This window comes from Empidonax traillii, unplaced genomic scaffold (assembly GCF_003031625.1).
Source record: "Empidonax traillii isolate 1590-97213 ecotype Southwest subspecies unplaced genomic scaffold, ASM303162v1 scaffold817:size391546, whole genome shotgun sequence".
Classification (NCBI taxonomy): Eukaryota; Metazoa; Chordata; class Aves; order Passeriformes; family Tyrannidae; genus Empidonax; species Empidonax traillii.
This window is the reverse complement of record NW_020956010.1, coordinates 267501-285101: the sequence shown is the minus strand read 5'-3', so window position 1 is coordinate 285101 and position 17601 is coordinate 267501. Positions and strand designations below refer to the sequence as shown.

At 56.6% G+C, this 17601-nt stretch overlaps 1 protein-coding gene across 1 annotated transcript; it reads right to left on the bottom strand.

Moving 5' to 3' along the window:
- Positions 1–2434: 2434 nt before the first annotated feature.
- Positions 2435–17137, bottom strand: WNT4 (Wnt family member 4). Its single transcript, XM_027901873.1, has 5 exons — positions 16860–17137; positions 5839–6074; positions 3691–3822; positions 3250–3392; positions 2435–3082 (listed from the first exon to the last, which is right to left on the bottom strand). The coding sequence occupies exons 1-5, from the start codon at positions 16934–16936 to the stop codon at positions 2615–2617; spliced, it is 1056 nt and encodes a 351-aa protein (XP_027757674.1). The 5' UTR covers positions 16937–17137; the 3' UTR covers positions 2435–2614.
- Between the last annotated feature and the right edge of the window lie 464 nt (positions 17138–17601).

The window sequence follows — 17601 nt, the reverse complement described above, 5'->3', positions numbered from 1 at the left end:
CAGAGACAGCCTTCGTGTTCCCTTTGCCCTGTCAGGACACACCACGTGGGCACCTCTCCTTCCAGCTAAGGACTCCTGGGAGGGGACCAACAACCAGGAGGTGTTTGCAGCATGTGCTGGTTTTACGCAGGCCAGCGGAGCTGGTTTCAGGACAGGAAAACCCCGTGGCTTGTTCAGCACAAACTTATTATTTAATGGACAAAGTAAATATGAAAAAGAAAAGGCATTTCCTGCCCCCCTCTGGTGCTGAAACTTACAGTTGTGAGAAGAGCCACAGTGCTGTGGAGCCGAGATATCTCTGGGTGACATTTGCAGGGCTCAGCTTTCATCGCAGCTCGAAAAAAATCCCATGTGCAGAGATTATCTCCACACTGATCTGGATTGTCTTGTTCAGCTTTGGCCCTCATCCTAGATGGACAAAGAGCAGAAGACTTGGCCAGTGGCCTGAGGTCTGTGACCTCCTCTGCATGAGCTGGGAAGAGGAGGAACAGTCTCTAAGGTACTTGAGGACTTGCAGCCTTGAGGGGCTAAGGAGATGGAGCCAGGAAACTTAGATCCCCTGGGGATTCAATGCTGCACCCTTGGCCAGCTGAGCCAACTGAGGGAGGCAACCCCTGCTCTGGTGAGGAGATCTGTGGTTTGCACTGAAGTGGATCAAACCAGCATGCTCCACCTCAGGGCGTCCCCAGGGCGACACCCCACCACCACCCAGCACCCTTTGCTGGAGGTTTATTGGAGCTGGGGGCTGAGCAGGCAGGGGGGAGGCAGCCTGGGGTGTGCTGGGAAGGGGGTTGCCTTGATGCAAACCTCCCTCTCCCTGCGCTGCTTCAAGTCAGTTGTCAGCAGCCGTCCAGCCGGACCATGTCTGGAGACCTTCCAGCGACCACAGGCTCTCCCCCAGCCCATCACTGCCGTGGCACAGGCTGGATTTCACATCTGTCTGTGCATTCCCCCAACCTTCCCCCTCTCATGGAAGGAAAACAAGACTGCAGGTTTGCAGGACCCCCCCCCCCCCCTCCTCCTCCAGCCTGGAGGGTGATGGCCACAGCTCTGGGCTTTTCCTGGACGTGTGCAGGGAGCTCCCCCCTGCACAGGAGGGCTTGGCAATGCCACCCCGTGCCGACCCCTCTCCACATCACGGGCAGATGTTCCCGTTGGCTTGAGCTGCCGTTCCGAGGTTTTTCCCTCTGCTCGCCGTTCGCCTCTCAACTCACAGACCAGTGGGTGAGGGAGAGAGGAACCACTTCACTTTCCACCTCCCCTCTCAGTGCCCCTCTGCTTATTAGTTCTCCAAATACTTCATCCCGTGGCCCAACAGCAAGGACTCTGCTCTAGCTCAGTCCCGGGCGGAGCGAGGCCGCAGCGGGTAGGACAGCGCCTTTATCCTCGTGGCAGCGCTCCAGGGAGCAGGAGGGGGCAGCTGGGGCCCTGCTGCACTGAATTTGTGTGGCCAGGGCACACATGGCAGCATCCCCTCCTGGCTCAGTCCTTCTCTCATGCTTCCCCAAGGGCAAGGCAGTGATAGTGGCAGAGCACAAGCATTCCCTTTTTCCCCCAGCAGCATCTTTCCCTCGCCCCCAGCAATTGCTCCACTGTTACACTTTTGCTTTTCTCAGCATCCAGGGACTGTCCCCCAGAGCCCTCCCAGGTCAGGAGAACAGGTATGTGGAGGAGGAAGAGCAGAGCTGTTGTGGGATGCTGGTGAACGAGGTGGGGGCAATTATGGGACAGAGGAAAAAGAAATCCACTGGCATTTCCTCCCATCAGCTCCCAGCTCCATTAAAGAGTCAGAGGATTGCAGGTACCACTGCCCTTTAGTGTTTCCAGTGGAATGAGGTGCTGGAGAAGAGAGAGGGGGAAGGGAAGCATGGTGGGACCACTGCATCCTCCAACAGCCCTGGGCAACCACTGAGGAGATTCTGTAAATCAGAGTGGCCACTGGAACTGCTCCAGAATCCATCCAATGCCCAGGAACTGCTCCAAAATCCATCCAGTGCCCAGGAGGCCATTGAGTATCCCACAACAAGGAGGTGCGAGAGTGTCCCATGTTCCCCTTATGAACTGATCCCCCGGGCTGGGCTCCAGTGCCACCCTGTCACCCCTGCCCATCCCCTGCCATGCACCTGGCTGTGCTCCATCCCCTCCTGAGGCTCAGCCAGGGCAGTGGTGGTCCGGGGTGCTCAGCACGTGCCTTAACCAAACAAAAATAACTGCGATAGAAGGTTTTGAATGCTGCACTACCCTTGGCTTAAACATCTCCTGTCTGCAGGAGCCCATCCGATGGGAGCTGGTATCCCACAGATCCCCAGCCAGCCAGAGAGCAAACTGGCACAGGGCACCGAGGGGCTCTGGCCTCGGCAATAAATACAGCAGAGCAGGCAAACCAAAATATTAAAAAAAAAAAAAAAAAGCGCGCCAACAATGATCAATTTTTTTAAACTTTAAATATTTTTTTTCTTTAAAATCTGTTTGGTTTTTTTTTTTTTTTCTCTGGGGTTCTGTCTCTGTAAAAGAGCTGTGCTCTCCCTGCAGCGTCTGGGTCACTTCCTCAGTCCTGGCCCGCGGGGCAAGGGAGAAGCAGGGTCAGTAAAAAGATGGGGCGGGCGCGGGTGCATCACCGGCACGTGTGGATCTCCACCACCCGGTGGCAGGGTTTGCACTTGACGGAGCAGCACCAGTGGAATTTGCAGCTGCACCTCTCCACCACCTCCACCTCGTCCGTGTGAAAGCCGCGGCCGCAGCACATCAGCTCGCAGCCGTCTATGGCCTTGGAGGTCTTGTTGCACTGCCGGCCGCTGGTGCCCAGCACGCCGTTCTTGAGGTCGTGGTCACAGAAGTCGGGACTGGAGTCCAGGTAGACGAGGTCCTCGTCCGTGTGCGGCTTGAACTGGGAGTTTTTGGGCACCAGCACCTTGGTGGATCCGACCTCGCTCTGCTCGACCTCCGTGGCGCCGTCGAATTTCTCCTTGAGGACGTTGCCCACTTTGCGGAAGGGGGGCATGGCTTTCCAGCACGTCTTGAACTCGCACGAGCCCGACACGCCGTGGCACTTGCACTCCACCCGCATGTTGTTCAGGATCGCCTGGGAGAGCCGGCACAGGGAACAAGACGGGACGGTCAGCAAGGGGATGGGCAAAGCAGGGAGGGCTGTGCAGAAAGCACTGCTGGCGGGATTAAATGAAGCCCGAGCGGTTCAAGCCGTGGCTGCAGAGCCCGGCTGGGATGCCCGGGTTTGCCCCTGGCCGTTACCTTTCTCCCTGCCTCGTTGTTGTGGAGGTTCATTAACGCTCTGTTGGAAGAGGCCCCTTTGCTCCTCTCGCGGATGTCGACGAAGGACTGCGAGAAGGCCACGCCGTAGGCGATGTTGTCGGAGCAGCCCGACCACTGGAAGCCTGGGGCAGAGAGCACAGATGAGACAGGTACAGCCAGCCTGTGGTGCTTGCACTCTCCAGCCCTGCTCTCTCTAAAATCCAGCTGGCCTGCCCACCTCTGGCTGGACTGCCTGGGGGACAGGGGAAGCTGAGGGAGCGTGGGGAGACACGTGGATGAGACGCCTCCCCTGCCCTGTTGGGCTATGCTCCCAGCTGCCATTTTGCAGGACTCAGTGAGGACTAACAAACATTTTCCTGCCTCCTGGACGGCTGCAGAGGGTGGGTTTGAATGCCCCCCCGGCCCCGTTTGGACGCTCACCCTGTGGGCTGCCCCCCTGCACCGTGCGGTCACATCCACACTTGTCCAGCTCGCCGCTGCTGCAGGCGCGGGTCACGGCGAAGGCCACCCCTGCTGAAGAGATGGCATAGACGAATGCTGCCTCCCGTGTCCCTGCAACGGCACAAACCACGGTGGGAAACGTTGGCAGCAGGTCCAAGGCAACAGGAGTGGGATTTCTAGGGGTGGGAGGGGGAGTCCTCAGTGGGCTGTCACCCGTGTCGCTGCTCCTCTCCCCTCCTGACGCTGGTGTGGCACATGAACCCCCCAGAAAAGCTGATCTGAAGGCTGGCTCTTGGCAAAACACGCTATGCAGAGCTATCAGCCTCATCCCTTTGCTCCATCGCTTCCTCCCGAGCTGAGGTACCCCGTGCAGGACCCTCATCTGCCCCATCCCCAGGGACGCTGCTTAGTGCTAAGCCTGGACCCAGCTCTGCAGAGACCCCTCAGCACTGGGAGATGTTTCGCAGCAGTGAGGGCCCTTGCAATAGTGAAGGAACTGGGAACTGCCCCACAACACTAAAAACATGAATGATGGACAAGTGATAACCTGGCGATGGGAGAGGCAGAACTGGCAGTGTGGGGAGAACCCTCCAGAGCTTATATGGAGAGACTGTCTTGCTTGGTGCTTGCAGGGCGCCTCTGCCATGAAATCCCTCCTGCATCCAAAACAGCTGGCTGCTTTCCCCACCCAGGAACATCCCCTGCAGCTCCTTGCCATCCTCTCACACAGGGTTCTGTAGCTCCCAGCACCTTCCAAACTACTGTGCAAAAATCCTGCTCTGCTCCCAAAGCACCTCAAGAAACCCCGCTGGTCCCCAGGGGTGCAGGCCTGTCCCAGCTCTTGGTGCCACACAGTTGGGAAGAGCTTGTTTGGGAAGCCAGGGGCACCCTGGGTGTGAACACACAGCGTGTCACGGCCAGGGATCAGCTCTTGCAACACCCAAATCCCCGCTGAGGCCAGCTGAGGATACAGACTGTCCATTCCTGAGCAAGGAGGGCTGGCATTTGGGGTGGTCCCGTGCTTGGTGCAGAGGGGGTTGGCCTGCGAGCAGATGTCACCCCAGCTCGCTGGTCGGACAGAGGGCAGCTACTTTGGTGGTCGCAGCCCAGACTTTGGTGGCCCAGCTGGCAGTGGCTGAGGAGGACCCAGCCAGCGTGGGGACTGAACCGCCTCCAAGTTAATCGAGGTTAATAGTAGGATCGTGTTGGTCGGTTTGTGCTGTGGCTGCCTAAAAAGAGACGACTTTTAGTTTCTGGTATTTCTGGTATTTCCAGTCCCCGAACCTTCACAAGAAGAGATCCTCACCCCTGTGTTGAGGGGAGGGGAGTCAAACAAGGAGCCGGGGTTATGCTTTGGTCTGGGGGTCCTGGGATGGGAGGTGAGATGGTGCCTCAGAGGTGGCACCTGAGGGGAGGGCAAGGGACACTTCAGCGATCTCCAGGGGTTTTTCCCACCATCTCCTCACCCCAGTGCTCTAGTTTGATTACAGCCCTGGGCCTCTGCGAAGCCTGGCTGCAGCTGGGGCTGGGGGCTGCCCTGGCCAGTCTGCCCCGAAGGCTGGCAGCTGGCTGGTGGTGGGTGATGATGCTGCGCTCGAGGGCCCAGCTGCTGTGTGTTCTCCCTGTGCCAGGTGGCAGCAGGCTGTCCTCCTGAGGGCATCCACTGATGCTCTGCTCAAGAGTGGCCACATGCCGGCCTGGCAGCAGCCACGGCTTCACCACTGCCCAGGGAAGAGACCGAGTAAACGCAGGCAGGGCTTTGTGGAGTGGAGCTCCTGGCCTTGGTGGGAAAGAGTGGAGATCCACAGGGTGATTTTAGGACCCCTGCTCAAACTGGGCATGCACTTGTCAGAGGTCTCCTGATGCCCTGGGCTGGTGCCTCCATAAAATGGGTGTGAAAAAGGCTCAGGAGAGCTGCGGAATGGCAAGTGCCTGGATGTGCTGTCCGCAACACAGCGAAGAAAGAGCCCTGCTGAAGTGCCCCAAGATCCAGCACTGGGCCATTCCTGACTCTCCCCAGCCACTGCTGAGGGGCAAACAGACAAAAACCTGCCTACAGCCCACCAGACTGCCCCTGTAGCTGCTCCCCCAGCAGCATCACCCCAGGCACATGCTCCCCGGGCTCACCTTGCGTCACCACCTTGCCGAAGACGGGCAGGGTGTCCAGCGTGGAGCAGTTCCAGCGGCGGTTGCGGAACTGGTACTGGCACTCCTCGATGGCCAGCTGGGCCCCCCGCCGCACCGAGTCCATCACCTCCAGGTTCCTCTTGCACATCTGCACCTGGCGCTGGATCAAGCCCTTCAGCTTCTCGCAGGTCTCCTCCTCGGAGATGCTCCCCACTGAGGACAGCTTCGCCAGGTACCTGCCACGACACCGGCACGGAGGGTTAGGGGGGCAAGGGCTGGGGGAGCATGAGTGCCCGTTCAGCTGGGACACCCTGCCTTGCACACAGCAAGGGGACCAAAATTCTCACCCCCTCACGGTAGTGGGGACCCGGTGCCTGCCAGGGGGTCACCTTAAATGTGCCATGGTGGTGGCTCTGCAGGGTGCATTTTTGGCTGACAGAGAGGAAGCCCAAAGCAAAACAACCATCCCTCTGCAGTCTAGTCCCTGTCTCTCGGGGAGTCCAGCTGCTGGCTCCCCTTTGCCTCTGTTGCCTGCAAGGAAGATATTTTCAGCGTTGTCTGAATGTGCCCGGTCAGGTCTCCTGAGTACCGGCACATCCAAGTGCTACTAGGAAAAGCCAGAGGTCTCCAAAGTCAGCCAAAACAAGCAGGACAGGCACTTGGCTGCCAGCTCCATCTGCCACACTGCTCCCACAGCGTGGCTGTGTGCTCATCACCGGCAAACATCGCCCTCCAAACCACTTCCCTCCTGGAGCCTGCTTTTAGCTGCCCCAGCCCCCAGCAGGCAAGGATGGCCTCTGGGAGCTGCCAGGTTTCCTTTCACTTGGGATTCAAGCAGGGCAGGGGAAAAGAGAATCAGGAGCCTGCTGGGGCAAAATTTCACAGGCTGGGCACCTCTCCCACCAGCCCAGCTCGTGAACAGGGGCCGTGAGGTCTTTGCTGACCTGGAAAAGACTGGCCCTGTGTGGAGGGGACAATGTGTTCTGCTTTCCATAGCCCCATCCTCAGCAGAAGGAGTCACAGAGGTAGTCTTGGGTGTCAGCATTAGGGGGATGAGGGAGCTTATCCTCTAGGGGCAAGCACCTGGAAATCTTTCAGCATCTTCTTGCCCGGCGTGCGGGCGTGATGGTCCCTCCTGCACATCCCAGTAACCCAACCCATCACCCCCTGTTGGGCTGGGAGCACCATGTCCATGCTTGCCCATTTCCCAGCTCTGGATCACAGAAGGAGCTGAAGAGAGACCCAGTCAGATTATCCAGGCTGTGGGATAATCCAAGATACTCTAGAGCTATTGATACCTGCGCTGGCAGGTGGGTGTAAGAGACTCCCTCCTTCCCGTGGCTGCTGGCAGCTGCTTCAGCTGACACTACCACGGTGAAAACCTGAGCTGCCATGGACAAGGAGGGTCCCCTGCATGGGACAGGCACATAACTCACACTTGCACCTCCCCACCCACCACACCAAGCTTTAGTGTCCTCAGGAATCATCAGCGCCGGCTCACGCTGCTGCCTCGTCTGCACCAAGAGATGTGAGTACCAGGGGGAGGCTGTTTGGAAACCTCATTCCTTGACTCTGCATTTCCCAGCCCTACAGAGCTTGTGGTTTTTTTTGTTGTTGTTGTTTGCTTGGGTTTTTTTTTCCCCTCCTCCTCCCGAGTTGCGACATCCTGCTAAGGATTTTTCCTTTGAAGCCCTGCTGGCCTCCGAGAAGTGACTGTGCAAAAGTGGCTCCTGCTCCCTGCCTGTTCCCATGTGTCCCAGGAGCCAGATCTGCTGACTTCAGCCACAAAATCAAGTTGTCACGGCCTCTTCCTCCCCATTAACCCTGCCAGTCTGCCCCAGGAGGAGAGAACAGGATTTTCTCTTCTGTGCATCAGCAGAATTATTCACCAGCTTGGTTTCGTGCTCGCGACCGGGGGGCCGTGGGAGCCAGGGAGAAAGCTGTCTTGGCTTGTGGTGTCCATGGGGAGCCTGCATGGTGAGATGTCAAAAGCATTCAGCTTTCCCTGTGCGTGATCACTGGAGGCAATGCTGCTCTGACAGTGGGAAGCAGCAGGCTGCTTTCAGAGCCCGGTGCTTTTCCAGCCTTTATACAAGCAAGGGCATCTTTGCCCAAGGCTTCCTGCTCCTCCGAGGGCATAGCCCTGTTTGCTTCAAAAACCCACCGTGGCCAAACCCGGGGCTGTCACCTTTCTGCTGGCCCCCACGCCACGCAGGGAGTGTCCCTGTCCCTGTGCTGCAGTCCCAGAACGTGGAGTGCAACAACTGCTGCTCTCACATCTCGCTGTGAAGGCACCAAACTACCAAACAGGAGCTTCAAGGATGTTGGATGCTGAGCACACACACATGGAGTGCCTGTAACAGCTCTATCCCCTCCCAGGTCCAGCCATCCTTCCAGTTTGGGCATGGGGGAAGCTGACACATGCCAGAGTGGTGAGACTCATCCCACGACAGTGTGAGGTTGGTTGATCAGTTTTGAGTTTGGAGGCCAAGAAAAACCAGATACTACCTCCAGTCCTGATTTGGCTTCCCCGCTGCCAGCAACTCATTTATCATGCCAGGGAACCAGCTCCTGCAAAGCCACAAGGCTGGTCCTGCAGATGAGTTGGTGCCTGCTCTGACTGCAGGCACCTTGGCAGGAGAGTGCTTTGCTGCAGGGGTAGCAGCCACATTAATATCAGCTCTGCTCAGGCTGGGGCATCACCTCATTTTCTAGTCTATATTTCCCAGCTCGAGATTCTCCAGGCAAATGTGGATCAATAAATTCAAAGCATGAATGAAGAAAAGCATGACAAGAGCCTTTCAAGCTTTTCCAAGGAGATGCACCTGATAAGGTGCCTCCCCAGCCCGCCTTTAATGCTGTTTGGGATGATAAAACAAAGGCCAAGGGTGCTTCAAAGATAGGTACAGCTCTCCAAGAACAGGCCTGGTAATTTGTTTTGCAAGGCAGGCAAATAAGATGAAACTATCCAGAACGGGGCTCTGGCCTCTTTCCCCCCTGACAGGTCCTCTGTGTCCCATCATCCCTCCTCATGCTCGCTGTGGGGATGGAGGTAACTGTGCCTAAAATGCTGTGGCCCCATCATTCACTCCCAGCTTGTTATCAGTCCATGAGAACCATCAGTGCTTTCCAAAAGACACGTCTCTTGGAAAGGGAGGAAGCTCCAGGATCCAGAGGTTCAGGCAAGAACCTTTGCTTGAAGGACCTCAGCTTTGAGGCTCTCACCCTGTGTGTCTCTCCACACCACATTCAGGGGCACCAGGTGGGGACAGATCATCCCCTTTCCCTGCTCTGGGGCAGATAAAGGGCGAGACAGGAGCTGGGAAACATGCCCTGCCCTCACCAGCACTCAGAGACGCTTCCACCCCACAGCTCAGGGCTGTGGAGCCCAAGCAAGGCACCAAACCCATCTGCAGCATCCCACACCCCCGTGGAAACGTGGCTCTAGCACTCTGCCTGGTCCTTCATGAGAACTTGGCTCCAAACTTTGTTTTCCTGGGCTGAGGTGGTAAAAACCACTGACAAAGCCTTTGCCTACCTGCATGGAGAGCCACAGGCTCAGCAGGAGGAACAAAGCAAACAGTTCTTGCCCTCTGTGAGGTCTCAGTGCAGATCTCCATCGTGATGTCACATCTTGATTGCTGTGCAGAGCTTAGGTCTCACATGCAGCCTCTAAACAGCCCTGCTTGTGGAAGAAACCCCCACCCAAATAATGGAATATTTTCTTCCTTTTCCAAGATTGGGCAAAGAACCTTTCTAGGGGTGAGCTGCTGCCCACAACATTTGTTCAAGTTCTGTCTTCTTGCTTCATTGTGGCCTTTATGTTTCTTTTCTCCTGTCTTTAAATCTAGGCAAGTCACTCGCAGAACAAGATCCCTCTTAATAAGCCACTGATGGAAGACAAAACTGACAGAAAGCCCTTCTTTTTTTATCATCCACAGTACTGAGATCAGGATCGAAGCCCCATCATTCAAGCAGCTGCAATTAATCCACCCTGCAAGGTGGCAAATGAGCAAACCTCAAATCCAGGAAGCTTTGGAAAGATGGTGGGGGGAAATGTCAGGAAGGCCTGCTTAAATAAAAACGATGATAATACTTTCAGGAGGAAGAATAATTGCTGGAATGACAAGGAGACCTTGCAAGAACCACAGCGGTTGGCAGATAGAGCCAGGAGGTGAAGGATGGAGATTGCCTGCCATGGGAAGGTGTGGAAATTTCAGTCATGGACTAAATTCTCAACAGAGAAACGTCAGGGAAGATGCAGCAGATGTCTTGGAGAAGGCAGAGATCTCCGGTGTTCCTTTTATTTAAACAAATAAGTTTCAAGTGGGAGAACTCTTTGTGTTGTCTCACTTTGGGAATATTTTCCCGAAGGTGAGAACAGTCAGGTCCAGGTCAGTGGCATAAACCACTCAATAGATGTTCAGAAGTTGTGCTGAGGATTGAGACTGCTTGTGCAGGCAGGTTTCTTCTGGGAAGGAACAAAAGGCTTGTTTAGGATGTGAAACACCCGTGGAATGACCCCACGCATCCCTGCCTGCATCTATCTAGGCAGACAGATGGATGTATGCAGGGAGAGGTACTGACCAGTGTTGTGGTCAGCTCCATCCTGCAGCTATGGAGAAGGGGAGAACCTTTTCCTTTGGATAATCTTTCCCTTGTTGCTTTCCCCTTCCAAAGGGGGTGAAGCCATGGAGAGATGTCCCAGGATTGGTGGTCAAATGATGATCCAGGCAGGCCAGAGAGCCCCTGCTGGGCTTAGTGCTGCTCTCCCTGTGCCAACAGGCTGGCAGGGACCACCACGTGGAATGGTTCCACAAGCCTGCCAGCTTGGGCAGCTCCTGTCAGGATTTGCTGGCGACCTGCAAGGTTGCCCTTGTCCAGCTGCTGGCTCTGCAGCAGGACTTGTTCCTCCCAGGGACTGGGCATCCCCCTCCTAGGATTAGATATCCTGCCTTTCTATCCCTTCTAAGTGCAAACCATGATTGACAAAGCCATCCTCTGAGAGCCTGTCTGGTCTCTTCCCTGGAAGAAATGCAGCTCTCTGTCTCAGTCCTGCCTGTCACAGTTAAGGCACCATCTCTTGGCTCAAAGCTGCTTTTCACACCTACTCTCCACCTCCCATCAGGAGCTGCCAAAACAGCCTCCCAGGGGGAGGCACTGCCATGCTCACCCTCCTGTGCCCACAGCCCCACTGCCTCGGCTCAAGGGGTGGGCCTGCACCTCCAGTCCTGTCCCCCCACCCCTTGGACCCTGCACCTGACACCACGTGCACCCAGCAGACACCCACCCACCCACCCACCCGTGCAGCACCTCCACTTTGTAACGGGGAGGAGCAGGGTGGAAGATGGGAAGAGCGGGATGGAAGATGGGAAGAGCTTAAGCAGCACCCACTTAGGGGATCTGCTTTGAATGGGAAGGAAATACCCTTCCCTACATCTTCCTTTGCAAGGCAGTAAGAAGCTGCTCCTGGGCTCGGGTACAACAGCAATGCCTTCCTGCAAGAGGAGGCAAGTGCAGGCCACCAGGCCAAGCTCTGTGGGAATTCCCCTCCTGCAGCACTCCAGGCTAGACCTGGTTGGAGAAAATCTGATGAGTTTTTAGTTTTTTTTATCAGAATTTGCAAATACAAGGTGAGAGAAGCCTTCTGCGGGATTAGCTTGATCTCACCCAACTTGCAACAGACCCCAGGGCTGCTCTCCATCAGCCAAGGGATTCAATTATTTTCCCCCCCCCCCCCAAGTAATTTCATGAAAGCACAATACTGGCTTCAGTTCTGCTGAGCCAGCCAGATCCTGCACAACACCTTCCTGGCTGCAAAGAGCAACAGCCCACAGCAGCAGGTCCTAGAGAGCCTGGAGGATGCTGCTGGGGGTCACTCCCAGGTGTGTGTTGGGGGGGTGGGTGAAACAGAGGTTACCTGCACTAGGCATCCAGAGCAGAGTCTGCCATTTGAGCAGCCTTGGATGACTGAGAGCTTTGTGGATGCACAAAGCTTCAATGAAAAAAAAAAAAAATAAATCACCAAGTATTGTAAGACCCAGTGTCACTGCACTCGTAAGGAAACACAGAAGAACCTCCTGGAAACTGTTAACCTCAGGATTGCTCAGCAATTTCATCACTTCAGGAAAGTGGCTGTAATGCACCTCTCTCTATCCACAAGGATGAATTAATGGGAGGACAGTAGCTCTCACCAGAGAACCATAAACTTTTTTTTTTTTTGCTTCAATGCAGAAGTCCAGTCCTAGAAAACCATTCCAAAAAAAAGCCTGCCTTCCTGTCGGTCATGTTTGGAGCAGATCCAGTTGTGCACAACCTGGGGTGCAGAGTTTGATCTCCCTCATGTCCATCCTCCCTAGAATAAGGCTCTGCTGTGAAAGACCTGAGGTTTTATTTGAGCTTTCTTAGGAAAGCACAGAAATGTCCATCTCCACTGAGGAGCCAGAGAGCACAGAGCTCTCCTCCACTCTGGCAAACGCAGCCCTGCAGGGTGTTTGCCAGACAGGACCAGTGCTCAGAGATGAGCCAAACTGGTTGGAAGCCCAGTGGCAGGGCTGGCAGAGGCTTCTTGCCTCTGCAGGGTGCAACCCATGGCCAGTCCATTTGCGTCGCTGAGCTAATATTAGCTGGCTTTGTCAGGAGTGGCAAGACTTGCGAGTAAATAAGAATTAAAATATATTTCCAGTGGAGGCTGATGTTTTCACTCTCCCACCCCACCGCCTTGGGAACGGGTGTCATGGGTTCGTGCACTGACCTCGTGGACCTCACAGGATCCCCAGAGCGGTGCAAAGGAGCCCTGGGCCCCCCCCAGAAGTGGAGAGCCACTCGTCTAACCCACAGCAAATCCTTCAAAGCAAGGAAATTCCCCATCAAACCCAAACGCTGTGACCCACCATCCCAGCTGCAGGAACAGATGTGAGTGGGGAACCTTCCTGACACTGTCCTCACAGCAAAAACCAGGAGCACAGAGAGGGAAGCCCTGGAGGGACCTGCCAAACCTGCACAGCATCCAACAGGAAAATGCTGGACCTGTTCCTTGCCAGGTGGAAGGTGGGAGGGTTGCAGTGACAATGCAAAGAATCTTCTACAAAATCACCTTAAACAACTGAAGCCTGCTTTAAAACCAGAAGGATGCAAACGCAGGACCCAGGCATTGCTTCCTCCCAAATCTTCTACATTGCATAATGACCCAAACAGGCACAAATGAGCATTTGGGCTGCCCTTGCAACATCCCCGCTGCGAAGCTGGCAGGGATGAGCAGGGAGAATTGGGCCCTGTGTTTGCAAAGCACCTTCAGAGGAAAAGGGGTCCAGGAAAATCCAAACTCCTTTTATGCCTTCCTCCCCAGCCCTTGAAAGTGGTTAGACAGCAGCTGCTTAGCCAGCCTTGTTTGGACACTCACGGCTTCAAACTTTCCCAGAGAGCTCAAACCAAATTTTTTTTGAGGGTTTAAAAGCCCATCTGTGATCCTGGCCCTTTAAGCCAAGTCCCAAGCTCAGATGGCAGTTTTAAACCCCTGTAAATAGGGGGTAGACGGAGCTGCTGGTGGCACACCCTGCTCTGCAGTGGCATAACCACATCTCAGACCATCCATGTCCAATATGGAGAGCCTCCTCCAGAGCCAGTTTTAGCAGCATGAGGCTGTAATTATTCCCAGATAGTTTGATAACCAGGGATCTCACCCTTAAAGGACCCTTTCCCTGTTTTATTTGATGTTTTCTGGGGCACAGGATTGGACTCTTATCATTCAAACTCCCTAAACAGCTACAGATCAGGGCAGCCCCAGTACCTCATGCAGTTAGTGGATGCTTACATCCACACCCCACTTTGCACATTTTCTTGTTCACCTCTTCAGGTGGAGACTTCCCTCCCTCCAAAACAGGTAAATAAATTAATAACTAACTAAACCTCTGTCACTGAAACCAGAGCCCTGCACTCTCATGCCAGCTGTGGAGAGATGCCTGACTGGCTGAAACTCTCTACAAAACACCCCCAGCATTCAGGATGGGTTTGGAGCACCGAGAGGACCTGCATCCAAATTCAATCACATCACTGCACATGCCGGTTCAAGAGCTGGATTGAGTTTGTGAAAGGCAAGTTGCTTTGGAAAGTCACTCGGCTGCTTTCCCTGTATGAAGAAAACTTCTCTAGAGATAAAGCAGAAGGACCTTCTCGTGCACAGCAAGATATAAAAGGCCCTTCATTTAATTTTACAACTTGTGATTGAAGAGGCAGGAGGCAAAAATTTAAAACTATCTGAGCCTTCAAAGGCAGCAGGAAGAACAAGCCTAAGGCTTTCATGGAAAGGGGGAATAGAGCATCTCTTCAGATTTGGAGAACAGAGGTTTTTCTAGATAGGCAACAAGCCAAGCAGCAACTCCCCAAACTCAAGACACTGAGAAAGCACACCTGAGGTTTGCTTCCTAACCAAGGAGAAAGTAGCTTGGTCTGTATAATGAAAAGATCTGGCAAAATCCCTTCCAGCACAATGACTGATCCCACTGAGAGATCCCTACACGGTCTCCTTTTCATGTAGGATGGGGCAGCTCAGCATGGCCAAAACGAGCCCTTTCCCCACAAAGCCAGGCTTACAGAAACCCTTCAGCTCGAGCGTTGCAAGCAGCATCTCTCCAAAGCGCTGGGAGAATGCGAGTCTGGACAGGTCGACAGAAGCTTTAGGGGGAGGGAAGAAAAAAAAAAAAAAAGAAAGAAAGAAAGAAAGAAAAAAAAAGTCACGACTGAGCTTAATCACTAATCCAGCAGGTTTTTGGAAAAGCAAACTTCACAGCGCTGCCACTCAGCGCACACACCTCCGTGCAGAGCTATGCGAGGCTGGATCCGTCCCGTGTGCTGGGCGCAAGCTGGCAGCGCCCAGGGGTAACGCCGAGCATGCCGAGCCCACATGCGTCAAGACATACGAGGCACACTCATTCCTCGAATATCTGATAACTCCTGGGATCCTTCTAACTCTGTTTATTGCCTCCGGCAGCCTTTGTTTCTGATGTGAGAAGATAAACAATGGGAATTGTCTTAATCCTAAAGGCAAAGAATAAAAAGCGCTGAGCGGGGGAAGATCCTTTTATCATGATACATTTGCAACATCAAAAAAAAAAAAAAAAAAAAAAAAAAAAAAAAAAAAAAAAAAGAGCTGACCCCCTTCCTTTCAAACGCACTGAAATGGATCTGCTTTTCCTCCCCTGTTGGCAGGAATGAGCCCTCCGCTCCGTGCCGCCAAGCCCCCCGCGCCCACCCTCGCTCCGCCAGCACGGACGGCTGCACACAGCCCTCCCCGGCTATTGCGGCGAACCTCTCCTTCGCCTCGCTTCCCAAATCCGATCCCAGCTGCGTGCGGCGCCGGGGATCGGGGTGGAGGGGCGGGGGGGGGAGTCCCACCTCTGCGCATCCGTGCGGGGCAGCTTGTTAACCTCGCTTATGAAATCCCCCCCTTTCCCCCCGCGCCCGTCCCAGGGGCTGCTCCTCTCCAGAGACCTGCCATCATCCCCCCAGGGCTCCCTTCCTCGGGGGGGGGACTTTCTCCCTGCAGGAAAAACACTCCCACAGTTCCCAATATACCTTCACCAGAAGCGTGACAGCTTAAAAGACCACCTTGATAGCGGGCTATGATCCACCCACCACTTGCCGGAGACGCGTGGCGCGCAAGTCGCTCCATCTGGCAAAGGAGGAGGGGAGGAAGGACTAAGCACCAACGCATCCCAGGCAGCTACCGCCGGGCGAGCACCTTTTCCCGCAGGCAGGATCACTCAGGGAATGCCACTGACCCGGCGCTTTCACCAGGCATAGGGAACATCCTCCAAAACCCACCCACGGTCCCACAGCCCCCAGCCGGACGAATTCTAAAGGCAGGGGGCACAGGAGCCGTATTTGGGATGCAGAGAAGACTCACTGCACGGAGAGTATGTTTGTGGGATGGTGGCCACCTTGAGCACAGGTGTTGGGAGAGGCACAAGCCAGTCAGGATCTTTCGTGCCGACAGCCCCAGGGACTTCGTGCCCGGCCGTGGTGTACCTGCCTTTGCCGGCAGAAACCCACGGAGGGGAGATGGAGGCGACCCGCGCTCCCAGCCGGAGAGCGGGTCTGCCGGGTGCGGGCACGGGAATTGGCTCCCGTCAGCCGGCGACACTGGGAGCAGGGGAAGCACCAGCTCCCACCAGAGCGGATTTATTAGGAGAAACCGACGCCTTCGTTCAAAGTTAGGTGGGAAAGTCCTGCCATGCTCCATCCCCTCTGCCGCGGGCGGGGGGTGGGGGTCTCTCCAGAAAACAGTCCCACCGCCTTGGCAAACACGTAGGAATTTTCCAGAACGATTTCCGCCCCTGTTTACCTTACACATTATTTCAGTGTTTGTTCAGAGGGTTCCCGATGTCGTCGGGCTCCTCTGCGGTGTGCAACAGCCCTCCGGCACCCGTCCTGCCGCCGGGAGCGGCGGGCCGAGGCGTGGGCAGCCCCGCTCGCTGCAGATCCCCGGGGCCGGCACGCTCGGCCGCCCCAGCCCTGCCAAATCCTCCCCTGGACCGCTGGCCCTCGCGTGGCACCTCGCCAACCCCCGGGCCCCGCTCCGACCCGATGCCCCGACCTCCGCCCGCCCCTGGCGTGGCCAGGATTCGTAACTTAAGGACAAAAACAGGGGGGACGGGGCTCGATAACCAGCCCCTGTCCCACCAGCTGCGATAACACACCGTCACCGGGCGGCTGGGGAGGGTCGGCATCCCTCGCCGCCCACCTGCCTGGGGATGAGGGCTGCGACCCCACCGCCACCGCGCCGAGGGTCGGCGGGGACAGAAGGGACCGGCGCGATGGGGACGGGCGCCCGATGCCCGCGGGGGACCGAGGAGCATCGCTGCCGGGAGAGGAGGGGGTGGGGGGTCGCGCCCCGATGCTCCCCGACCCCGCCGCACCTGCTCCGCGCCCCCGGGAGGGAGGAGAGGGCTACCAACAAGTGGCGGCGGGTCCGCGTGTCCCTCCCGCCCCTCCCCTCCCCTCCTCGCCCCGTGGCTACTCACAGCCAGTTGCTGGCGTTGGCCGAGAAGGTGGCGAGGATGATGAGCAGCAAGGAGCGCAGGGAATACTCCGGGCTCATCCTGGAGGGCAGGCGGGGAAGAGACCGCGCGGAGCCGGCGGCGGCGGCGGTGGCAGCAGCGCCCCCGGCCCACCCCAGCCCGGCCCGCCCCGCCGCCCCCTGCCCGGGGCAGCCGCCGCCACAGGTGGGCGCGGGCAGGAGCGGCGGGCGCTGCCCGGTTGCTGAGCCCGAGGCGGCCGCCGAGCGCGACTGTCAGCGCGGCCGGCCCGTCCCGGGATGGAGCGGCGGGGCCGGGGGCGGGCCGGGGGCGTGGGCAGCCCCGGGGGCCGTCCCGGCCCCGCCGCTCCCTGGGCGGGACCCGCTGCCGGGGACACCCCCGGGGCGGGCCGGCAGCGGGGAGGGCAGCGGAGGGGGGGGAACATCGGGAGCTCCTCCGGCGACGTGGGGGATCCTCCGGGAGCGGCACCTCCGGGTGGGGTGTGGGGGGGGAGAGAGGGGGGAATCCCGCAGAGGGCAGGGGGTAGGTTCTCTCCAGGGGTAATTTCCTGGCGGCCGCGAAGGGGCAGAACTCTGCGATGTGCCGATTGCTGGCAGCAGCTTTCGGCGTTGCCCGGGCTGCCTTCCCTCAAAACAACCAACCCTTTGAACCGGGTGTGCGATTTCCCAGATCCCAGTTTCTGAGGGATTCCCTGTCAGTGCCAGATTTTGGCATTGGAAAATTCGAA

Coding starts and splice junctions, on each gene's coding strand:
- WNT4 (XM_027901873.1), bottom strand. CDS start 16,936: ATGAGCCCGGAGTATTCCCTGCGCTCCTTGCTGCTCATCATCCTCGCC. Junction 3,823..5,838: donor CGGCAAGGTGGTGACGCAAG/GTGAGCCCGGGG, acceptor GTGCCGTTGCAG/GGACACGGGAGGCAGCATTC. Junction 3,393..3,690: donor GCAGGGGGGCAGCCCACAGG/GTGAGCGTCCAA, acceptor TCTCTGCCCCAG/GCTTCCAGTGGTCGGGCTGC.